The sequence below is a fragment of the Delphinapterus leucas genome, chromosome 4 (assembly GCF_059928025.1).
Source record: "Delphinapterus leucas isolate spDelLeu-1000000601 "Yukka" chromosome 4, BTC_Dleu_Yukka2, whole genome shotgun sequence".
Classification (NCBI taxonomy): domain Eukaryota; kingdom Metazoa; phylum Chordata; class Mammalia; order Artiodactyla; family Monodontidae; genus Delphinapterus; species Delphinapterus leucas.
This window is the reverse complement of record NC_143132.1, coordinates 403,865-424,595: the sequence shown is the minus strand read 5'-3', so window position 1 is coordinate 424,595 and position 20,731 is coordinate 403,865. Positions and strand designations below refer to the sequence as shown.

General features: G+C 51.0%; 1 protein-coding gene across 9 annotated transcripts in view; it reads left to right on the top strand.

Moving 5' to 3' along the window:
- Positions 1-20,731, top strand: part of PCNT (pericentrin) — a 96,797-nt gene that overhangs the window by 25,382 nt on the left and 50,684 nt on the right. For 5 of the 9 annotated variants that reach the window (XM_089910081.1, XM_089910082.1, XM_089910079.1 and 2 more), the window contains 5 exons: positions 117-639; positions 9,007-9,132; positions 12,236-12,382; positions 17,490-17,641; positions 19,393-19,852. In XM_089910081.1, coding sequence (XP_089766207.1) covers positions 117-639; positions 9,007-9,132; positions 12,236-12,382; positions 17,490-17,641; positions 19,393-19,852 — 1,408 coding nt within the window. The remainder of the gene's footprint in view (positions 1-116; positions 640-9,006; positions 9,133-12,235; positions 12,383-17,489; positions 17,642-19,392; positions 19,853-20,731) is intronic. The other 4 variants (XM_022596815.3, XM_089910078.1, XM_089910083.1 and 1 more) reach the window with 4 other exon arrangements.

The following is a 20,731-nucleotide window of genomic DNA, read 5'->3' as shown; positions in this document are numbered from 1 at the left end:
AAATCTGGGCACGATGGTCTTACCAGTAGAAAGTGGTGTCTCCTGTGAGGAATGTGAGCTTGATGCTTTTGTGGCTGCACGCTGGCTGTCCATGTTCACTTGGCTTGTCTCCTCAGGTTTTTAGAAGAACGTCGAGAAATCACAGAGAAATTCGCTGCAGAGCAAGACACCTTCCTGCGGGAGGCCCGGGAGAAGCACGCCCGCGAGCTCCAGCTGCTCCAGGAGGGACACCGGCAGCACGTCCTGTCCTTGACGGCGGAGCTGGAGACCCGGCACCAGGCTGAGGTGGATGCGCTGAGGGCTTCTTTGGAGCGAGAGTGGTGGGCTCTCTCAGAAGCCCGCGTGGCTGAGCTGCAGACAAAACACGCTGCGGAAATCAGTGCTTTGGAGACCAGACACGCGTCACGCCTGGACGCTTTGGAGTCGCGTTACCTGTCTGAGATGCAGACCTTGCTGGGCCTGGAGGAGCAGCTACAGAAAGAGGATGCTTCTCACCACACGGTCTTGACTTGGGTGTTAGAGAAGCTGAAGCTGAAACACGATGAAGGGCCCCAGTCCACAGAGAACAGCCTGAGAGCGGGAGAGAACATAGAGCACGTGGAGGGTGTGAGAGCCTCCTGGCTGCGCGGAGCTCGCCAGGTGAGGTGCGGGGCTTTGCCCTTCCCCAGGACTGGTGTCTTCTGTTGCCCATGTGTGTCAGCTGCACGTGTGTGTGTGTGTGTGTGTGTGTGTGTCCCAGGGACAGCGGTGGGTTTCCTGGTGAGGCAGGTACAGAACAATGAGTTTTACGTGTTTTTTGGTCCCAGGCTCCTTGGTGAAGGCTTTGGATCTCTGATCCTGGAAAAACGTGCGCCTGTGCCTGCGCACAGTGTTCCCTGTGAGATTTCAAAGGGTTCAGAGCGCTCCTTGGGGCCTCTACCGATTTCTGCGCGATTAAACCCTCTGTCCTGTGTCAAGAGCAGCAACTGTCCCCTTGGCAGGTGCTTTCAGCGGTAGTATGAAAGGAGCTTCTGGAGACGGCCCCATTGCCCTGGCCAGCGCTCCCGTTTCCTCATCTGCAGACCCATGGCACTTGTACATCGCGAATAGGATGCATTTATTTGGCTAGAACATCATCACGTAGTGGGAATTCAGTGTGGGGACGGGCTGCTCTGGGCCCACTGGGCCAGGTGTGCGCGCCAGGCACTCAGGAATGATCCTGTTCTGGCGCCTTCATACTTTTGCCACGTATTTAAGAAGTAGATATTCAAAATTACAAAGCAGGAAATCTCAGCCTTGTGAGAACACAAGGACCAGGTAGAACCTTCGCTCGTGACTGAGACGTGCTTTATGAGATGTTCCCAGGGGGGCTTTAAGCTCCTTTGCTCCTGGTTTAGCTTGTTTAAGGATGGAAGGAAAAAGGCAGCCTAGTGCTGAGAGGTGTGGTGGCTTCATTTTATGCTTCGGCTCTGCCTGTCCTGTGTGGTCTGCACGTGAAATCTTTTCCTTTTTTTAAAAAAATGTTTCTTTATTTGGCTGCACTGGGTCTTGGTTGCAGCACGCGGGATATTTGTTGCCGTGTGCGGGATCTTTAGTTGCGGCGTGAGAACTGTTGCGGCATGTGGGATCTAGTTCCCTGACCAGGGATCGAACCTTGGCCCCCTGCTTTGGGAGCATGGAGTCTTAGCTACTGGACCACCAGGGAAGTCCCTGCAGGCGAGATATTGAACAAATTACCCGAGGGCTGAGCACATTCCACCTGGGGTCATGAGCCTCTGGCCTGTCCTTGAATTCGGGCCCCAGGGCAGGTGTCACAACTCCTCCCCGGGAGTTGTCCTTTTGGTGTGAATTTGGAGCGCTGTGGTACCCCCAGGCCAGTCCAGTGAGCTCTCAGTGTCAGCTTCAGTTTCCTCCCATGCAGATGGATGTGTGGGGAAGGGGGCTTGTTCCCAGCCTGTGGATTTAAATTAGATTCCCTGGGATTATAGGGTTTGAAGAAGATGAAGTTCTAAAAGAATATCAAGAGGAAGAAGTACACATTTTTTACACGAGAAAGCTATGTACTTTAAACCATGGCATAATTTTATTAGTGTAAAACGCACTTGTAGGAAGCACGTGGAGCGTTCCCCATCTTGCAGGTGGGAGGTGTGTGTGGGAAGCAGGGCCCTGTGGACTCGCTCTGTACAGGTGGAGCTGGTGTGGCCTGCTGAGGGCCTGCCCCTGGGGCAGCAGCCAAAAGCAGCCGTGCAGGAGCTCAGGGCCGGGCACGTGGCCGAGAAGCAGGAGGCTCCGCAGGAGGGGGCCCCACAGGTTCCTTCTGGGCAGCGGTGGCTTCAGGGATGGCCTGGGGGTCAGGCTCTGGCCCCCACAGGGATGCCGGTGACATCAGCAAAACCGCTGGGCCTCCTGAGGCTTCTCCTCGTGACCAGAGCCCTCGGGCATACGTGAGGCCCGCAGTGGGGTGGACGCTGGGCAGGCCTCACACCTGCCAGGAGGGCCCGGGGCCTGTGCTCAGCAGGGGTGGGGTCTCTCAGGGGCTGCCTGTGCCAGGTGCCCGGCAGGAGCTCCATGTCCTCTGCATCCCATGCTGCACCCCAAACCCTGGGGCCCATGGTGCAACCCGGGGGCACAGCCCTGCACAGTCTCCGCCCAAGCGCCCTCTGGCCCGATGTCCTGTCTTCTTTGTTCTCGTGGCGCCGGACACCTGCTGCCTGGCAGTTTCTGGAACACCCTGGCTGTGACCTCCTCTGAACTTGGCCTTGTCCCCCACCTGGAAACTCCCACTATTGCCTCTCTTTCGTCAAATCGTTTTCTCCATGAGCCCTTCCTTCTGGGATGGCCCCTCCGTCCGGGACTCATGGCCCCGCGCCCTGTGCCCTGCATGGCCCACGGTGCGTCCCCTGTGGAGTGCGTGCCACGTGTTGCGCTCCTCTCGCCTGCGCTCTGCTCAGCGGCGGCCCAGGCCCAGAGCGGTGCCCAGACCGGGGCTCCAGGGCAGTGCGCCCGGGAGGGTTTTGCTGCCAGGGACCCCGTCCTGCACACCTCTTCAGGGCAGTTGTTGCTGAGGTGCCCGTGGCCCTGCCACACAGTGTCGCTAGGATCTCGGAGGTCAGGTGGGCAGTAAGGACCTGACCGAGGGCAGGGCCCCTGGAGGGCAGGGCAGCAGCAAAGTGCCCGGATGTGTCCCATGGGGGCCGTTTGGTGGAGGCAGCTGCCCTGCTCTAGGTTGACCGAGGCTCGCGGGGAGCCCGGGGGCGGGCGGTGTCGGGGGTCTGCTGGGGCCAGGGAGAGGGCCTGTGCCTCTGGACCCAGGGGAGGCTGGAGGAGGCAGTGGCTGTGGAGGAGGATGGAGCAGGCGGGCTGCTTGGGTGTGTGGGTGACGTGTGTCCACGCAGAACAACCACCCCCGGCAGCTGCTCTTAGGGATCGGCACACGCTATGGGCTCTTCTTTAGATTTTTTTTCTTTTTATTTTGGTTCCTCTGGGCGGCTTGCAGGATCTCAGTTCCCTGACCAGGGATTGAACCCGGGGCCAGGCAGTGAAAGCGCTGAGTCCTAACCACTGGACCGCCAGGGAATTCCCACTTCTTTGGATTTTTAACTTTGCGCATCACCACGTTTATAAGCAACATGTCGAATTGCGAGGTCGAGGTTACAGTGGAGTCTAACAGAGCAGTTGGAATACGCGGGGCTGCCGTGGAGGCTGGGACCTGGCCCGGGTTCTCGTGACCCGTGTGGGGCTCACACCCCTCAGTGCCCTTTGCATTGACACAGGATGGCAGAGGTGTGTGCGGACGCCATGCAGCCAGGCCCCACGTGATGTCACTGCTCCGCCTGCCCGCCCTGCATGTGTGTAGTGCACACGCGTAGCACACATGCAGACGTGTGTATGCACGGAATTCTGCACACCATCCTCGCAGGGCTTGAAAAGCCCCTGGAGTCCATCTGAGGACACTTGGCTGGATGCCCCTGAGGCCCTTCTGCCTTGGTGTTCTTAGATTTGAAATACTTGTGTCTCCGCATCTTCTGGTCTTTCTGGGGGTAAGGATAACTGGTGTTTTTTGTGAAGCATATGTACAAACTTATTGAGGCTATAAATTTTTGTAGGTACTTTTTCTGTGGGGTTTTTCAAAAGGACGTGTTAATAGCTCATTTTGAACCGTAAAATAAGGCCTGGCATTCGCTAGGTTTCCTAGGTTAATAGTCAGTGCTCTTAGCTGTGTATGTACATATTGACCGATCTGAAATTAGCATGTAACCTGTTTTTTCACATGGAAGTTCCCAGAATGAGAATTAGTGGATTGGAAAAAAATAAAGGGAAGCATAAATATGACATTTATCCCTTTTGTTTGGTTGAAAAGTCTGGGAGTTGGCATTTTTCTTGGTTTGCTCCTTGGACCCTGAGATGCCCTAAATCTGGGTTTCCCATGTTTGGGGAATGAGAGGACAGGAGGGATCCACACCCAGGAAGCCCATGCCCACAAACGCTCAGAGAAACACGATAAAAGCCCGGCTGAGACCAGACATGCAGCTGGTCACTGATAAAGTCACACAAACCATCTTCTCTTCACAATGTCATCTTACTCAGGTTTCATTAAAGAGGACAAAACTCCCTCATCCCCCTCAGTGTCCCCTCAGCCCCCATGTCCCCTCCGTGTCTCCTCAGCATCCCCTCAGTTTTCCCTTGAGGCAGGAGATAGATGGGCCCAGGCTGAACAGTTTCTCCCCTGTGGACAGAAGCTCCATAAAAGTAGGATAATGGAGGAGGCTGGGCCCTGCCCAGATAGAAGATAAGAGATCATATATTCCTCATTCTCGAAGTCAAGGAGACCCTCCCGACTACACATGCGCAGAAGGGCTCCTTGGAGGTCCAAAAGGAAGGGGCGCCACCTCATAGTAAGTGATGCCAACTACCCATAGATAGGCCTCTTCGCTGGAATCCATCTTGGCTAAGAGATGTGTACGCGCGTGTGGGAGGACCTTGAGATACACCAAATACGGGCTCAGAACCAGGCAGAGCAGGATGGTTGGCCACAGGAACCCGGGAAGAAATGCCCACGAAAGTGATTCAGACTGCCACGAGGGCGTGACGCTCTCTCTGAGCCTGCCCGTGTGTCTACTGTACTCTTTTTCCTTCTAAAAAACACTTTACTTGCTTCACTACTTTCCGCCTCTCTGCGGAAATTCATTTTTTCATAGCTGACGGGCCAGGGCCTTGTCACTGGCTGCTGGTCCCTGGTGGTCCAGTGGCCAGGATTCAGCGCTCTCACTGCCTCTGCCCAACCTCAATCTGTGGTCGGGAACTGAAATCCTGCTTCAAGCCGCTGCAGGCCGAGGCCACCTGAGGTCACCCTCACCCCCGCAGCCCGCTTTCTGTCCCTGCAGTGTCCTAAGTGCCCCAGCCCCTCGAGTTCAGTCCTCAGGGGCCATTACAGAGGGGTCAAGTGGCTGCCGGGATGGTGCTTGCTGCAGGCACTGTGGAGGAGACGGTGGTCCTGGCTGCAGCCCAATTGCTCTCGTGCTCTCGGTGCTCTCGTTGCTGTCGTTGCTGTCGTTGCTTTCGGTGCTCTTGTGCCCTCGTGAGCAACGTCCTCCTCTGGGGCGCTGCCCCGAGACCTGCTGACCTGTGGAGGTGTCTGAGTTTCATTTCTCTAACCCTCTGAAGAGTCAGACTCTGCCGCTGGCCTTCCCTGGTATTTATTGGCTTACAATCCTCTCTCCAAAGAAACTTTGTTGGATCCTGTTTGTTCACTCTGATGGTTCTGTTACCTGGTCGTGACATGCGTCCTGCTCTTCGGCTCGGCATTTTTGTACTTCCGTGTTGACTCTCTTTAGAGCGCTGAGATCATTTGGGAAGTATTTTTCTATTTGTTCGTTCAAGTATGTCATTCTTTTACGTTGCTACTAAGGATGTGAGTATTAGATACTGTTTAAGTGACCTTTTTTGTCTAGCTCATTTCACAGGAGAAAACATCTAAGTTTGTGGGAAGGTGGGATATGCAGTTTCTTCCCCTATTTTTATTTTAACTTTTTATTGGAGAAAATTTCAACATATACAGAAACAGAGAACAGTTCAGAATCTGACTGCCCATGGGTACACGCCAGTCTCAGTGCATTAGCCGCCCCAATATACCATAACATGCTCCATGCTAACCTGCAGAATTAACAGTAATCCCTTAATTTCATCACATATCCAGCCTAAGTTCCAGTCTCTTCCTGTGGCTGGTCAAATTGGGATCCACATAGGGCCTGAGCTGTGCTGAATCTGTTTTTACTGCTTCCTGTGACGTTGGCTAACATTTCCCCCTTATTGCCTGTGAACGTGTCAGCAGTCTACACACGGGATGGGATTCAGGTCCATGGCTTGGTGAGAATAGTTCCAGGTGGTGGCCTCTTCTTCCTGCCGTCTTCCCTCAGGCTGACCTCACAGACAGATATTCCATAAAGCCTTGCTGGGTGTCTCCTGGGATGCTGTGGCCATTGTCCCCAAAATAGCAGGGACGTGGTGTTCTTCCTCTGTGAAGGGGTTTTATCTGCGCCACAAATATCTCTGCACCTGTTTGAAAAGCAGTGTCACTTTTCAGAAGAGTTGTTTACCCAGCGCTTGTGAAGCGATTGGATTATTTTTCAGGTTACTTCCCTTTGGAGTTTGGTTGTGAGAAAAGTTCTCTGAAAACATAAGCCTGATTTCCTTTTCTTAGAGATAAGTGTCCTGCAAAGAAATCACCCTTATATTGGTAACACTGAGCAGTGGAAGGAAAGCAGGAGTTAACGGTCGTGTGACCACTGTTGATTGCTCGCTCAGGCAGTGTCATCTTTTCTTGGGGGAAAAAAAAAATCTGTTCTTATGATTTTTAAAAAATATTAAGAGAACCTCTGGTTATTTTAGATATAGTTTGAATGTCTTTAATTCATTATCAGTTGAATTTATTCTAAATACTATGTTGGTATTCTTTGTGCAGAACTACTTATTTTTTTCTTCTTTAAGTGTATCCATTGTTTTTCTAATGATTAAAGTATGTATGACACTTCCCACGTAATTCTGTGGATTTTTAGAAAAACTCGAGAATAACTTTTTTTTTTTTATGCGGTACGTGGGCCTCTCACTGCTGTGTCCTCTCCCGTTGCGGAGCACAGGCTCCGGATGCACAAGCTCAGTGGCCATGGCTCACGGGCCCAGCCGCTCCGCGGCATGTGGGATCCTCCCGGACCAGGGCACGAACCCGCGTCCCCTGCATCGGCAGGCGGACTCTCAACCACTGCGCCACCAGGGCAGCCCGAGAATAACTTTTTAAAAACATCTTTTGCTTATATTGACTTTACCATTTGGAACAGATTAAAGAGAGTTTAGTCAGGCTGGAAATAGAACGATTGTGTGTAAGGAGGTCTTGAGGGGATCCAGGGAGTGGCACAAGTAAAACCCCCTCTGAGCCTGTCCGGTCAGGTCACGGGGGCCGAGGTCACACAGCCAGCCCGGGGGTGCTGAGGCGTCCAGGTCGCGGGACTGAATGCGCAATGACGTCTGTGGCCTCCCCTGACTGTCCTGCTCCAGACCTGGGGGCACGCTGGGCAGAGCAGGTCGCGGTGTCCCCACTGCCCCTCGCAGGTGTCAGGTTAGGGTGATTTCCCCCACCCACAGGGCGCCTGGGAGGGGTGCTGTGTGTCCGCTGCTCCTGACTGCGTTTGGGACGTCTTGCTGGACCTGGCGTGTCTCTGCCAGCTGCCTGGAAACCCTTCCTGAGGCCGTGGAGGTTGGGGAACAAGTCCTGTGTGTGTCTCCCGCTCCTGTAGCAAGGGCTGCTCTGTGCTGGGGCCCGTGGGGCCTCAGTGGGGCAGACGACCCAGGCGCTTGGCATCGGTGGGCTGGTTCTTCCTTCCCAGCCACAGCTCCGTACGGCACCCACCCTCCGCCCTCTCTGTTTGTGGGCAGTGACCCCAAGGCCTGGAAGGACCCCGTGGCCAGAAAGAGCAGCCTGAGCCCCCGGGCCCGGGCTCTCATGTGCACAGTGCAGCCTGCAGGCCCCGGGACCCCAGGCACGCCGGGGTGTGGGGTGCTCTTGGACTCTGACCCTGACCCCAAACAGAAGTTCACTTTTATCTGTTTGTAAACATTTGGCTTCCGTGAAAGATTTTTGCCTGAAGAATGTGATCTGTGGCACAAGTTTTTCAAGAAGCAGGTGCTTACGCTTCGACCTGTCAACCGGAGCGTTTAACAGGCCAGCGAGCGTGCGGGGTCCGCCCTCAGGACCTGTTTGCTGAAGGTGCTGAGGGGGAGGGGCGCAGATGCCTGTGCCGGGCGGGCGGGCACCCGAAGAGCGGTCCACACGCGGGGTCCTGTTTATCATGTGCTTTTGCGGGATTTGCCTCTTCTTGGGTGCTGATGTTTTCTTATTTTTCCCAGCGTCCTTCAGTGTCCTGGACTGTTTTTGGGGAAAGGGAGTGTGGCTTGTCCTCTTCTCCCTTGGCCTTGCCCTGCCGGTCTGTGGTGCCCGTTGGCATTCGGGGTTTTGTTCTTGTTCACTAGCATTTTGTGGTTGGCACCCACAGAGCCAGCATCCGTGGTCAAATCTGGTTACTGTCAGGGCTGCAGCTTCCTTCCTGGCTGTGAACCATCTGGGTGAACCCCGTCCTTCCCATGAAGTGGTTTTGTGGTGCAGATGAGACAGTTAAAGGGCTTTGGAAACTGCCACATGTCCCAACTTGAAATTGCACTTGATTCTTCCTTTTAAAGGATTGAGTTAAACCTATTCCAGGAGAGGAAGTTTATAAGAATGTGCTGTGTTAATTCGGAAACGGCCTGTAGAGCTTCAAGTATAGTTGCAGTGTTCTGTGCAAACCCCACTCTCTGATGCTTGTGGCTGAGGTGAGAATCCAGAGCCCACAGAGAGTGACTTGACGTTTTCTGTGGGCTATAACCTGACTGCTGCGTGTCGTCACGTGGAAATATGTGGAATAAGCTGAGCTCCAGCCTCACCACAGATCCACGCACACGGGCAAGGCCCAGTGTTGACCTTCCTCCCCACTCAAGCAGGGCGCTGCGGTTCCTGCGGAGATCGAAGAGGAGGAGAAGCAGCGGCTCTGCTGTCGGGAGGAGATTGAGCTGCTGAAGTGTCGGTCGGAGGCGCTGCTGGAGCAGCACATCACACAGTTAAAGGTACTGGGCTCAAGGGTGATCTATTTCATTGCTATCCTTTCTCACCTGCAAAGTAAGAAAAATTTATTCTAAATTAATGTTGATATGCAAAATTAAAACATATTCATTGTCTTAGAAACTGAGATTTTTCAAGGCAACTTTTTTTCCTTCCTTTTTATATTTAAGTTGACTAGTTAGCATTCCTTTTCTTTTAAGAAATTGTCATCAAATAGTTGACCCTTAACCAACACGGAATTAAGCGTGCCGGCCCTCTGCACAGTTGAGAATCTGCGTGTGATTGATAGCTGGCCCTCGGTACACGTGGCTCCTCCGTATCCGCCGTTACTGTGCATCTGCACGCTCAACCAGCCACGGATCATGTGGTGCTGTAGTGTTTACCATTGAAACAAAACCCATGGGGCTTCCCTACGGTCCAGTGGCTAAGACTCCTCGCTCCCAGTGCAGGGGGCCTGGGTTCGATCCCTGGTCAGGGAGGTAAGATGCCCCATGCTGCTCAGCACGGCCCAAAACAAACAATCCGAGGGTAAGTGGACCCACACTGTCCAGCCCCATGGTAAAGAGCCAGCTGTATTTAAGCCTGGGAAAATCTGAGCCCTGCTCATGGCCTTGCTTTGGTGACTCAGCAGCGGCCACGTCAAGCCTTTTCTTGCTTCAAGGGGCCTGTTGCCACGGAAGGGTGTCTGCACGGGATGAGTGAGCATTCAGCATTACTTCTCACAATGATTTTTACTGTGGTTTTGTTTTGTTTTTAATTACAACTTTATTGAGATATAACGCACATATCATAAAAATCACTCTTTTTGAAATATACAGTTCGGTGGTCTGCAGTATATTCACAAAGTTGTACAACTCTTATTGCCGTCTAATTCCAGAACATTTACATCACCACAAAAGAAACCCCCGACCCGTTAGCAGTCTCTTCCCTCCCCCAGCTCCTGGCAACCCCTGATCTACTCTCCGCTTCTGTGGAGTTGCCTTTTCTGAACATTTTTTAGAAATCGAATCATGCAAAATATGGCCTTTTGTGTTTGGCTTCTTTCACTTAGAATAATGTTTTCTAGGTTCATATATGTTATAGGGTGTGTCAGTACTTGCTGTTTGCTTTCTATATATCTTCTGTCTCTTTTGTTCCTCTAAATCTCCATTACTGCCGCCTTTTGTTTTGATTTCCTTGATGTTTATTTTTCTATATTTTTTTTGTTTTTGTTTTGTTTTTTTGTTTGTTTGCTTTTAATTTTTTTAGTGCCTGCCCTGGGCATTACATTGAACGTTTTATAACAATATGGTTCAGATTAATACCAACTTAATTTTAATAGTTCACAAAATTGTTCTTTGATATAGCGTCATTCCTTCCGTCCTTCCTTCCTTCCTTCCTCCTTTGTGCTAATATTGTCATACAAAGAGCATCTGTATACACGTTATGCTCGTTCTTTATGCGTTTGTCTTCTAAATCACATAGAAAAAAGAATTACACACTATACACATAAACATAAAAGACAAAATAAGTTACTTGCTTTTCACTGCTTTCTAGGTTTTCTTTGTCTCTCAGCAGTTTGATTATGATGTGTCCAGGTGTGGGTCTCTGAGTTTATCCTACTTGGAGTTCATTGAGCTTCTTCTATGTATGGATTAATATTTTTCATCAAATTTGCAAAGTTTTTAGGCATATTATCTTCAAGTATTCTTTTGCCGTGTTCCCTTTGTCCTTTCCTCTGGGACACTCATGATGTGTATGTTGGTCTTTGAGGATGTCCTAAAGGCCTGTGAGCCTACTTACTTTATTTCTTTTTTCTTTTTTTTTCCTTTTTGTTCCCCATAATGAATAATCTCATTTGACCTGTCTTCATGTTTGCTGATTCTTCTACCCACTTGAATCTGCTGTTGAGTCCCTCTAGTGAGACTTTTATTTCAGTAATTGTGCTTTTCAGCTTCAGAATATCTATTGGATTTCATTTTATAGTCTTGTCTCTTTATTGTGGGGCTCTGGTTGGGCATGCCTGTAATGCTGTGGCAGGCAGTATACATCTCTGCCTTAGCTTTCACTTCCTTTTAAGGCTTTTGATCAGCCTCTTATTAGCTCCAGTTGTTATCACCGCCTCAGGCCGCTGAGCTGTTAAGCAGTTGCTGCTAATCGTTTTGCCAAATGGCTTGGGCACAGGATTGTTGAGGTGAGCTCTGAGTCAGAGCCAGTAGAAAACCAGCTTTGAGAATGGGGCTCTTCAGTGAGCTGCTGGACAGGTCAGTTAGTGACGGTGGTGGTGGTGCTTTGGTGCAACCCATTCTTCTCCTCCTGCCCCCATGGTTGCTGGGCTGCATTTTCTTTCTTTTTTTTTTTTGGCGGGTTCCCCGATCAGAGATTGAACCCTGGTTGAACCCTGGGGCCCACAGCAGTGAAAGCTTGAAATGGTCTTAACCACTGGACCACCAGGGAATTCCCTGGGCTGCGTTTTCAAGGCTATCCCGGAGACTGGAGTGATGGGATTAGGGCAGGTTCACACACTCAAAGCTTCCTGTTCTGATGGCGACTCAGCCTTTGTTTTTAATAAACACTTTAATTTCCAGAGCTATGAAAAAGTTGATTTTGACAGTTTTTGCCAGTGTTCTCAGTGCTCTTGTAGAGGAGTGGATTTTTGGAGGCCCTTATTCTGTCATTCTGGAAGGGCTATCTCTGTAGTTAAAAAAAAAAAGCTTATTTCATTAATGTATTTTAATTCATTAGGTGAACATTATTAAAAAATATTTTTTATTATTTAAGAAGAAACAGGGTTTATTTTTTAAAACCTGAGGAAGTTAGGTTTCTAAATATCTTGGATTTTGATGGTCATGATACCCTGATGATGGAGAATTTCTTAACGTGACCATTGGGAAAGGTAGCAGGCTGTTTCTTTTGTATTCTATATGATAAGCACATTTGAACGCATGTTCACTGGGGATAGTGGCCTTGGCCTTTTTGATCATTGTTCTTGGCACAGAATACGGAATCAATGAATATTTGTTGAATGAGCTAAATTCTAGTGAACAGCAGAGAAATGGAGAAATTATCCTTATAATTTTATAACTTAATGGCATTTTTTGTTGTTGTTAATAATGTACTTTTGTACAGAGTGAATTTGAAAGTGAAAAGAAAGCTGCTTTGCATGAAAAAGAGGCGATACATAAACTTGAGCGTGAGCAGGCACAGTCTCTTTACCAAAAAGAGAAAGAGTCTCTGTCTCTGCAGCTTCGGGAGAAGAATAACCAAATTCTGCAGGTATGTGGGATGCATCTTTTCTTTGTTAATTCTTTTTTTGTGTATGGTAAAATGTGCATAACGTAGTATTTACCATTTCAACCATTTTAAGTGCACAGTTGAGTGGCATTAACCACATTCACAGTATTGTGCAAGTATCGCTGCTCTCCGTTTCCAGAACTTGTTCATCATCCCACGTAGAAGCTCTGCCCTCATTAAAAATAATTCCTGGGCTTCCCTGGTGGCGCAGTGGTTAAGAATCCGCCTGCCAATGCAGGGGACACGGGTTCGAGCCCTGGTCTGGGAAGATTCCACATGCCGTGGAGCACCTATGCCTGTGTGCTACAACTACCGAGCCTGCACTCTAGAGCCTGCGAGCCACAACTGCTGAGCCCGTGTGCCACAACTGCTGAAGCCCACACGCCTAGAGCCTGTGCTCTGCAACAAGAGAAGTCACCGCACCTCGCCGCAACTTAGAGAAAGCCCGCACGCAGTACAGCCAAAATAAATTAATCAGTTAATTAATTAAAAACATAATAACTCCCATCCCCCTCCATCCTTCCCTGGTACCCACCACTGTACTTTCTGCCTTTGTGAATTTGACTCCTCGAGGGATCTCATTTCAGAGGAATCACACAATATATGTTCTTTTGTGTTTGACTCATTTCACTTAGCATAATGTCCTCAAGGTCCATCCATGTTGTGCGTGTATCAACATTCATGGCTTTTTATGGCCGACTAATATTATTCCACTGTATATAGACACCATATTTTGTTTATCTGTTCATCTGTTGGTGGCCATCTGTTCATGGTCGTCTCTTCCTTTGGCTGTTGTGCGTATAATGCTGCTGTGGACGCTGCGATGCAAGTATTTGCTTCAGCCCCTGCTTTTGAGTTTTGGGGTATATATCTAAGAACAAAGTTGATGGGTCATATGATAATTCTGTGTTTAACTTTTTGAGGAACTGCTAAACTGTTTTCCACAGCAGCTGTGGCATTGTGCATTTCCACCAACAGTGCACAAATGTTCCAATTTTTCTGCATTCTTGTCAACACTTGTTGTTTTTCATTTTTTAAAATAATAGCCATCATAATGGATATGAGGTGATATCTTGTTTTTATTTGCATTTCCCTAATCACTGGTGATGTTGGACATCTTTTCATGGGTTTATTAGCCATTTTTGTCTGTTCAGGTCCTTGACAGTTTTTTTTTGTTGAAGTACAGTTAATTTACAATGTTGTGTTAGTTTCAACTGTATAACAAAGTAACTCAGTTATATATATATATATGTATATACATATGTGTGTGTGTATATATATATATATATATAAAGTGTATATATATACGTTTTCAGATTCTTTTCCCTTAGAGCTTATTACAAGATATTGAATGTAGTTTTCTGTGCTATACAGTAGGTCCTTTTTGGTTATCTATCTTATATACAGTAGTATCTACATATTAATCCCAAACTCCTAATACATCTCCATGTCTGAGAGTCTATTTCTGTTTTGTAAATAAGTTCATTTGTATCATTTTCTTAGATTCCACATATAAGTGATATACAGTATTTTTCTCTCTGTCTGACTTATTTCACTAAGCATAATACTCTCTAGGTCCATCCATGTTGCTGCAAATGGCATTATTTCATTCTTTTTTATGGCTGAGGTCCTTGACAATTCTTGAATTGGGTTTTTTTCATTATTATTATTGAAAATACGAATGTGTATTTATACTATTTTTAGAGATAGTCCCACTGTGTGATCTTTCAGAGTCATAACAGTACTGCTGCTTTCTTTGACTTTATCATCATACAGGGTCACTGGACTTGAACTTATTCACACACTGGAGGCACAGTTTTCTTATGAATATGTGCAGGCACCGCGCTAAGCACGTTAGATGTAGAATTTTCTCATTTCTGTGCAGCTCTCTCCCTCTCAGGACACTGAGGCCCAGGAGAGGCTCCGTTAATTTGCTCAAAGTCCATGGCTGCCAAGTGGTGGGGCCAGGCCTTCTGACTGTAAACACTGCACATGGGTGTGTCTGACTTAATTTGGTACCGAAGATGTCAAAGTCACTTCCAGCCAGATTCAGGGCAGCATGTGTCTGTGGAGGTCAGTCATTAGCTGCCCGTCAAGGGGCATGTTCCTGGCTGCAGAGGCCCCTCCTGTGCTGGGAGCCCAGCCACGAGAAGGCAGGAGGATGGGGGGCACGTGCAGGGAAGCAAGGACGGCACCAGGGCTTAGGCAGGAGGGGGCTCCATGAGGAAGAACGAGCCTCTCGAAGTGGTTCTTAAGCTTGTTCTTCAGTATACCAGGCATTTCTGCCGGTACATGACATGCATTCTTAAAACAGCTCATTCTGTACAAAATACTAAAAGTTTGTACAGAATACACCATTCAAAGCCTCTGCGATTTTATACCTCAAGGACCAGAAACAATAACAGTCCTAATAAAAGTATTACTACAGTTAAAAAGAAATGTTAAATTCTGAATTAAGAGAGAAATTGTAAAACATACATAGCGATTTACCTTTAAAAAGGGGGGATGGTTGCTTGATGGCAGGAGTGTGAGAGAAGGTGGGGAGGAAAGACTGAGAGGCGCCAGGAGTGGGGGATGCCCTTGTGCAGGCGCGTGGAGGCGGGCAGCAGGAGGCTCCCCTGGGCCGGTGGGCCAGGCTGTGCGTCCGCTGCCCAGAGGCTCCCCGGTCGGAGCAGGGCGTGCGACCCTTCAGGAAACCAGACTCTGCGGGAAGCTGTTTCCACTGTGAAATTATGTTACAGGTGTCCTTAAGATGTACATGTTCGGTTAAAGTAATACTGTGGAGTAAGGATGGTGTCCCACCACCCACGTGAAGCACCTCAGGAGACCCCCCCCTGCCCCCTGCCCCCCGCCGAGGCAACCACCCTTCTGATCGTTGCAGGTTTCTTGCTCACTGATGTGTTTATTCCTGGACACTCTGCTGTTGAGCCTCAGCCCTTTCCGGCCTTCACAAGGGGGTGTGTGCTGGCCTCCCTCGTTCCGTGTTGACTGGAGGTTCACAGATGGCGCTGGGGGGGCCGTACCCGCCACCCAAGCTGCCGAATGGCATCCGTTGCGTGTGTGCTCATCGGTGGACTTGGGCCTGTTTCTGTCTTTCTGCCATTATGAATAAAGCTGCCCTGAGTTTCCTACACACACCTCTTACTCCAGATGTGCAGGAGCTTCTTAAACCCAGAAGTGCGTGTCCAGGTTGTGGGGTTCTGCCCCTGCTGGGTAACCCCAAGGCTGTTTCTGGGTGGTTCCACCAGTCGTGCACTCGAGCTCCTGTTACTCCATATCCTCTCCTGGAATGTTCTTGCTTTTTAATTTTTGCCAGTTTTGTGGCAACGAAATGGTGTCTCTTGGTGGTCTTAATTTGCTGAGAAGATGCGCATGTGTTACTATGTTTGTGATCCATTTGTTTCCCTTTCTGTGGAATACCTTTTTGTATCTTTGGCCATTTTTCTATTTAAAACAGTTGTTCGTCTTTTTCTTACTGATTTAGGGAAGTTTGTTTTTGTATTTCTGGATTTCTTCTAATTTGTGGGGTTTTTCTTCCCTTTTGTCATCTTTTGATGAACAAATGTTCTTCATTGATGAATTAACTCTATTACCTTATTGAGTACAGACAGTCCCTGACTTACAGTCGTTTGACTTAGGAAGGATTTTTTGACTTATGATGGTGTGAAAGCAGTGTACAATTCAATAGAAACAGTACTTTGAATGTTGAATTTTTATCTTTCCCTGGGCTAGTGATATGTGGTCCAGTTCTCTCCTGTGATGCTGGGCAGGGCAGCCACAGCTCCCCATCCGCCACTCGACCAGAAAGGTGAACGACTGATGCGCTGACAGCCATTCTTGACCAAGACAGCCAGCCGCTCTGCTTTTCCTTTTCAAAAGATTACTGTTAATTAAAGAGACCAGGCATCTCAAGTTAATGAATTTAGCGCTTTTCTATATACGGGAAGAAGCAAAGTCTGGGCTCACTGAAATCATTTTTTTGATCTGTACCTCCTCTACCTGGGGCCAGTATCCTGTGCTTTCCCATCCTGAGCCCACTCAGAGCTCAGTCTGGGCAGCTGTGGTGGCTTGATGGCTGCAACATCCTTTGTTTACTGATATGGCAGGTGACCCTTTTCATTCACAGGTGTATTAAATGCATTTCCTTTTTAAAAAAATTAATTATTTATTTTTGGCTGCGTTGGGTTTTCATTGCTGTGCGCGGGCTTTCTCTAGTTGCGGTGAGTGGGGGCTACTCTTGTTGCAGTGCATGGGCTTCTCAGTGCAGCGGCTTCTTTTGTTGTGGAGTGCGGGCTGTAGGCACACGGGCTTCAGTAGTTGTGGCATGCGGGCTCAGTAGTTGTGGCTCACGGGCTGTAGAGCGCAGGCTCAGTAGCTGTGGCGCACGGGCCCAGCCGCTCCGCGGCATGTGGGATCTTCCCGGACCAGGGCTCAAACCCGTGTCTCCTGCATTGGCAGGCGGATTCTTAACCACTGTGCCACCAGGGAGGTCCTTAAATGCATTTTCGATGTATGGTATTTGCAGTTTAGGATGGGTGTCTTGGGCTGTAACCCCATTGTAAGTGGAGGAAGATTTGATAGGAATGCAGGTGAGGGAGCAGGGCCAGCAGAGGGAAGGGTCTGCCGTCCGCCAGCTCCACGCTGGCCTCTGGGGCCGCCCCAGCCTCGAGCCGTCCGGGCATGCAGTTCATCTTCTGTGTCTCTTTTGTCCATTTCTTGGTCATTGTTTGCCATCTTGAAACTTGCCATTCTCTGTTTACTTATTCCATTTTCTTTCATTTTACCAGCGACCTATATGGCCCAGTGGTTTATAGGAGCTACACTTTTTTCCCAGGTTCCCTCTGTGCACAGCATTGAAACTGTTTTCTGTTCCCTTTGTTCTCTTCAGTAAATTGGTTTCAAAATTACACCCTTCTTTTTCCTCTGGCCTGTGCTTTGCGTGCTTTATGGGCCCCACGCTGGTGTCCCATCATCCGTTTTCTCCATCCCACAAACCACAGACCTGCTGTTGGATAAAGAAAGTTCCTTACAGAAGCTTAGTTTTAACTAAATTGTCTTAACTAAAGCTTTAACAATTTTTCTTCAACAGCTAAAAGACCAGATTTTATCCTTAAGTCGCGAGATAGAAGAGCGCCATTCCGAACTGGAGAGGCTTCAGCAAAGGCGGGAAAGGGAGAACCAGGAGGAAACAACTCTCATCTCAATGCTCAAGTCCGACATCGACCTGTCCCACGGCGAGAGGTCAGTGGCCGCCTCTGCTTCTCGGGCTGGAGTGCATGTTGGCACCTGGTGGATGGGACCCTGTGCTGCGTGGTCCTCTCATCCAGGAGGGCCTTAAACTTCAAGATGAGCGCTGAGTCGTGGCACCCACATACCCACCACCTCGCTTTGCCAAACCTTCTCATTTTGCCAGGTTACAAGATTTGATGCTGCTATGAAGGCAGTTACCGACCCATCCCTTTTCTTGTTTGTTTGGGAGTCTTATTTAGGAAATAGTTTCCCACCTGGCGCTAGGCAGGTTTTAGCTCCGCTTCTCGTGTGCTTCTGGAGTGAGCTGTTCAGTTGTGTTTGCCTGATGTCAGGAGACGCTCTCGTCTTTGCCTGTCGGGGCCATTGGCTCAGCATCGCCCGGGAAGGTGCAGCTCACTGGCCGGCCTCTCTGGGCCCCTTTGTGCATCCCTTGGCCTGTCCCTACCGGTATCTCGTGGTCCTGCTGGTCTGGGGTCCCTGCTGCCCCTGGACCCTTGTCCTCAGCAGCGCGGCGCTACCGTATATGTGGCGCTGAGGGTCAGAGGAGGAGGGGGGAGGGCTGCTGTGCGGAGGGCGGGTGCCGCTCATGTGGGCTCCATCTCTCCGTTCATGCTTTCACGGCTTCGTTATCTCTGCGAGGACCTTGTGTGCTGTGCCCAGCTGCCTTGCGGCTCGATGAGGGGAGTGCAGGGCAGGACGTGTCAGGCCTGGCCATGCCCTCGGGGGGCTGGCAGAGAGCAAAGGCCCCGAGGCATTCGGGGGGCGTGCCCGGCAGGTGAGATGCGCTGACACCCACGAGTGTTTGGCGTTCATGAGGCTCCTCAGGGACACCCACGAGTGTTTGGCGTTCATGAGGCTTCTCAGGGACCAGGGGTCGGTATGGCCTGGACGGGGCCCAAGGGGGGGGGGCTGGGGCCTTCTGGCATTTTCTCTCAGAGCAAAGCAGACACCGCCTGCCTGAGCTCGTCTGGGGGTGGTCCTTATGCCCTCCCCGCACGCTCCCTCCGAGGGGCCTGGGCAGCAGCAGGGGCTGTCGGGCCCGCCGTTTGCGGTCTGCCCCCGCCTGCCCCCGCCCCTCACGTCCCCGCGTCCCTTTCTCACCATCTCTGGCCCTGACCTGGGGTGTCAGCTTCCTGAGGGGCAGCTCTTCCCATGTCTTGAGTGGCGTTTCCCTGTGCTGGGCCTGAGGGAGGGGTGTGAGCCGCGGGCGGATGGGGCTGGCCAAGCCCTGACGTCTCGTGGGCACCGGAGCCACGGCCTGGGCGGGGTCACCGTGCCCCAGCTGATGCCCCCCAGCTGGAAGGGCTGGTCTGGGAGGATGCGGCTCAGAGACAGGACTCCTGTCCTAGGGGAACCAAACACCCCAAACTCCATGTTTGTGTGGCCCCAGAGAGAGACACGGGGAGACCCGGCACCTTCCTGTGCTGGTGGGCTGTGGGCAAGGGGTGACCTGGGCGTTTGAGCCGGTGTATCCTGAGAGGGTGGGGCCTCAGGGGCCACGTTGGCGCCCAGCTCTGCTCCTGAGTGCCAGAGAGGCTGTGGCGGGGGGCAGGCTGGGTCTGTGCAGCTCGTGGTGGCGCCGCTGCGGGCAGAGCAGCTGGGAGGGGCTCCCGGATGAAGCCCCCTTGCTGGGCTGGGCACAGACCTCCAGGAGAGGGACACTCAGGTCGCCCACGGTGCTGCTCACGTGCGGTCAGCCGGGCGGGGTCTCGGCTGACGCTGCCCGTGTGTGCCCCTCTCAGGAGAGCTCTCCGGGACGCCCTGAGGAGGCTGCTGGGCCTGTTTGGGGAGACGCTCAAGGCCGCTGTTGCCCTGAAGAGCCGCATCGGTGAGCGCGTGGGGCTCTGCCTGGAGGACGAGAGCCCGCCTGCAGGTGAGCGCCGACAGCCCTGTGCCCGCAGCCCCCAGGCCGGGCACCGGGGGTCTTCCTGGCAGCATGGCTCCTGTGTCTGCTCGCTTGTAGCCCCAGCCCTGGACGAGGTGTGGCCCGGGCTCGACGCGGCCCTGCCGGAGCTGGACAGCGCATCGCCCGAGTGTGCCGAGACGTCGTCAGTGGCTGAGATTAGCAGTCATGTCTGTGAGAGCTTCTTCATGAGCCCAGAAAGCACGCTGGAGTATGAGCGGCCCGTCAGGAGGATCTACCGGAGCCTGGGCCTGGCGGTGGACGGCCTCCTGGAGATGGTCCTGGACTCCACCAGGCAGGTGAGGCACGGCCCCTCGGCCTCTCTGCAGAGGAGGGTGACAGGCTGAAGGAGTGGGCGGGGGGCCGGTGGGTGACGGAGGCTGCCTGGTAGTGACAGCGCAGCCCCAGGTGCCTGCGGGTGCTGGGCAGTCAGGGTTTCTGATCCTCCACCAGACCGTGCGGGCGAGACGGAGGTTTCCTCTCTCCAGGCGGGTCTGACTTCTTTCTCTCCTCTCTCTGCCGGGTGTCGCCCTGAGCCTGTTACTCCCAGGGAGGTTCACCCACATGTTTTCCTCAAATAGGAGTCTTTTCTGAGCCGAAATTCTTGGGGAAGTAGGCTTGCTGTGAATGAAAAGTAAAACCTCAGTGCACTTAATTTAGATCATGTGTGTTCAGCCTCTTTTACTGCACCTTGTACACCATTTTAATTCCATTTTGAATATACTTATGTTTAGAGATTATTACTGAAGATGGGAATTTGTTAAACTTTTAGAATGCTTCAGACAATTAGCACAGACATTAAGTAGGAAAGCTTGGAAAGCAATAGAGAGCCTTTTCCCAAAGTTGCCCAGTTAAAAAGTAAGCATTTTCACGTGAAGCATCGCTGTTCACGTCTCAGAAATATTGAGACGCAAATGCAGGCAGAGCCACAGTGGCGAGCTCTGAAGTTTCTCCTCTGGTTGCGTCCCATCTTCTCTCAGAAACCGGACAGAGTTGGGCAGCATCTTACGATAAATAATCAGGTGCTTTGGACTGTCCCCAAGCGCAGTTAACGGAACAGACGCCGTCCAGTCTGCAGTCTGGCCTGGCCCATGGTCCTGCGTCCCCGCTGTCCCCACTGTGTGCTCTGCGGGGGCACCTGGGTGTGTAAGCGGGGAAGCAGGGGAGGGAGGTGGGAG